At 54.0% G+C, this 2,952-nt stretch overlaps 1 protein-coding gene across 1 annotated transcript; it reads left to right on the top strand.

The window, feature by feature from the left end:
* The first annotated feature begins 1,005 nt into the window (after positions 1 to 1,005).
* P2ry4 (pyrimidinergic receptor P2Y4) lies at positions 1,006 to 2,091 on the top strand. The gene has a single exon (XM_052745541.1). It carries the CDS (start codon positions 1,006 to 1,008, stop codon positions 2,089 to 2,091), a length of 1,086 nt encoding a protein of 361 aa, XP_052601501.1.
* The last annotated feature ends 861 nt before the right edge of the window (positions 2,092 to 2,952 follow it).

Here is a 2,952-nt window from a genome sequence, read left to right as displayed (position 1 = left end):
AGTGTGTTGACTTGCTGTTATTCATGTTAAAATTCATTTCCCATGTTTCTACGCCCATAAACTTATATGATCTTCTGGTAATTTAATTATCTTCAGTGGCCTGGCTCTTTGTAAACTTGGATGTCTCCTTGTGTACACAATCATTTTGAAGCTGTTAAATAGTAATCTCACTGGGTCCCAGTTTCCCAATCTGTATGCTGAGTGGGTTGGACTAGATAACCGAGGGTTTTTCAGCTCTGACAGTCTGCTGGGATGGTTCAGGAGGAGGGATAGGCGCCACCCCGAGTCCCACCCCCAAGAATATGCCCTCTGGCTGCCAAGAGGAAGGGTGACAGAGTCAGCTGGGCTCCGCTTCAAGGGCACTGGGTAGGAGTCTTGCTAAGGTTCCTGGGCAAGGGTGGTGGTGGTGCTCCTGGGCTGGAAGCAGGTGTGAAGTGGGACTGCTTCAAGGGGAAATAAGAGTCCAGAGAACTAGGACCAGGGTGAGAGGAGAGGAAGAGAGGTCCTCATCACCAGGACAGAGCTGTTATGGTGAGCTGGATGACAATTTGAGCCTGGGTGTCTTCCCCTTAGATGGTGCTGATCAGCCTCCACCCTCTTCAGCTAGCCAGGCGCTGCAGGAGAGGAAGCTGCAGAACACCTCTGGCTGCCAACCTGAGTCCCAGCGCTGCCTGATGCCCATCAGTCCCTGGGCTGGACTAAGGGAGCTGGGTAGGAGCTGGGCTAAGGGAGCTGGGTAGGAGCTGGGCTAAGGGAGCTGGGTAGGAGCTGGGCTAAGGGAGCTGGGTAGGAGCTGGGCTAAGGGATCTGGGCTGGGTTAAGGGATCTGGGCTGGGTAGGGGCTGGACTAAGAGTGCTGGGTAGGGGCTGGGCCGGCCTGGGTTGCACTTGGATTTGCTCCTCCTCGTTCTCCCTGGTGCTTTTCTTCTTTTGTTGTAGGTTTGTAGGACTGGGAAACCAGAGAAATCAGACACTCACTTCTGTCCTTTCTACCTGTAGGGGGCCATGACCAGTTCAGAATCCTTGTTATTCACATCTCTAGGCCCCAGCCAAAGTTCTGGAGATGGTGACTGCAGGTTTAACGAGGAGTTCAAGTTCATCCTGCTGCCTGTGAGCTATGCCGTGGTCTTTGTGCTGGGCCTAGCCCTCAACGCCCCGACCCTCTGGCTGTTCCTCTTCCGCCTTCGCCCCTGGGATGCAACAGCCACTTACATGTTCCATTTGGCATTGTCAGACACCTTGTATGTGCTGTCACTGCCCACCCTCGTCTACTACTATGCTGCCAGAAACCACTGGCCCTTTGGCACTGGCTTCTGCAAGTTTGTCCGCTTTCTCTTCTATTGGAACCTCTACTGCAGCGTCCTCTTCCTCACCTGCATCAGTGTGCACCGCTACCTGGGCATCTGCCACCCACTGCGGGCGCTCCGCTGGGGCCGCCCTCGCTTCGCAAGCCTTCTCTGTCTAGCTGTTTGGTTGGTGGTAGCTGGCTGCCTCATACCCAACCTGTTCTTTGTGACAACCAGCCCCAGTGGAACCACTACCCTGTGCCATGACACCACCCGGCCCGAGGAGTTTGACCACTATGTGCACTTCAGTTCGGCAGTCATGGTGCTGCTCTTTGGCTTGCCCTTCTTGGTCACCCTGGTCTGCTATGGACTCATGGCCCGACGACTGTATCGACCTTTGCCAGGAGCTGGCCAGTCATCGTCTCGGCTCCGTGCTCTCCGCACCATTGCTGTCGTGCTGACTGTCTTCGCTGTCTGCTTCGTACCCTTCCACATCACCCGCACAATTTATTACCTGGCAAGGCTGTTGAAAGCTGACTGCCGAGTGCTGAACATTGTCAACGTGGTCTACAAAGTGACCCGGCCCCTGGCCAGTGCTAATAGCTGTCTGGATCCAGTGCTCTATCTGTTCACTGGGGACAAGTATCGAAGCCAGCTCCAGCGGCTATGCAGAGGTAGCGGGCCCCAGCCCCGAACAACAGTGTCCTCCCTGGCGTTGGTGACCTTACATGAGGAAAGCAGCAGCAGGTGGGCAGATATCCACCAGGACATCATTTTCCCTACCTGTGAGGGAGACCGATTATAACCCTGGGCACTGGGTATGAAAGGGAGGGGGCTCACTGCAGGACAGAGGGAGGGGAGCCCGTTAGCAACGCTTGATAAGGGCGTCCATCAGCTGCCCTCTTTTTAGTCAACGTTTGGAGCAGTTACTCCTCTGCCTCTACTTCTTTCTCTTTTTTCTGTCCCTTCCTGAGGCCACTGATCCTGTTTCTAGAGCTTGCAAGACTTCCTCAGTGCTCTTGGCCCTTTCTGCTTCCCCCAGGTCCTTCCACAGCGTGCCTTTCTCCAACCAAAGTAGAGAATTCATCTAGAGGGGTGAAGGCTGGAGCAGTCTCAAGACTGGCCTGATGGATATGATGGAGCAAGTCAGAATCAGGAAGCCGGGGTGCTAGCATATATATGCCATATGTAACGTCCATACCCACTTCCTGGCTCTCTCTCAAAGACAAGCTAGTCTTACCTGCCAAGGTGCCGAAATAGGGTACAGGGTCTCCAACCCTGCCTGCCAGGGGCCCCACAAGCAGCTAGAACCCTGGTGCTGTCTGGACTGCTGGTAGAGACTGTTCTTGAGTGGTGACTCTGAGGAGCCTCAGGAGGCAGGGTCCAGGTTGATAGCAACCTTGGAAACAAGAATGAGACCAGACACTGTCTATGACTGTGGAGAACTTATTTGACAGCTCCCATATGTTTAATGAAAGGAAGAGCAGACAGCTCTGACAGAGGGAAGAAGATCTCTTAAGTCCATGGCTCCAGGTTCTAGAACTGATGGGCAGAGCAGGTTTGTGCAAAGGATAGGGTGGTGGCAGGAATAGACGCCCAGAACTGGCTCTTCACTGGTCTCTTCCCGTTCTCTAGCTCTGGTTAGATAAAGGATAAACCTGTCACC

The sequence above is a fragment of the Peromyscus californicus genome, unplaced genomic scaffold (assembly GCF_007827085.1).
Source record: "Peromyscus californicus insignis strain IS unplaced genomic scaffold, ASM782708v3 Scaffold_10__1_contigs__length_136768540, whole genome shotgun sequence".
Taxonomy (NCBI): Eukaryota; Metazoa; Chordata; class Mammalia; order Rodentia; family Cricetidae; genus Peromyscus; species Peromyscus californicus.
The sequence above is the reverse complement of the archived record's forward strand: the minus strand, read 5'-3'. Positions and strand labels throughout refer to the sequence as shown.

What these genes read in the sequence shown, in the direction of transcription:
- P2ry4 (XM_052745541.1), top strand. Translation starts at nt 1,006, where the DNA reads ATGACCAGTTCAGAATCCTTGTTATTCACATCTCTAGGCCCCAGCCAA.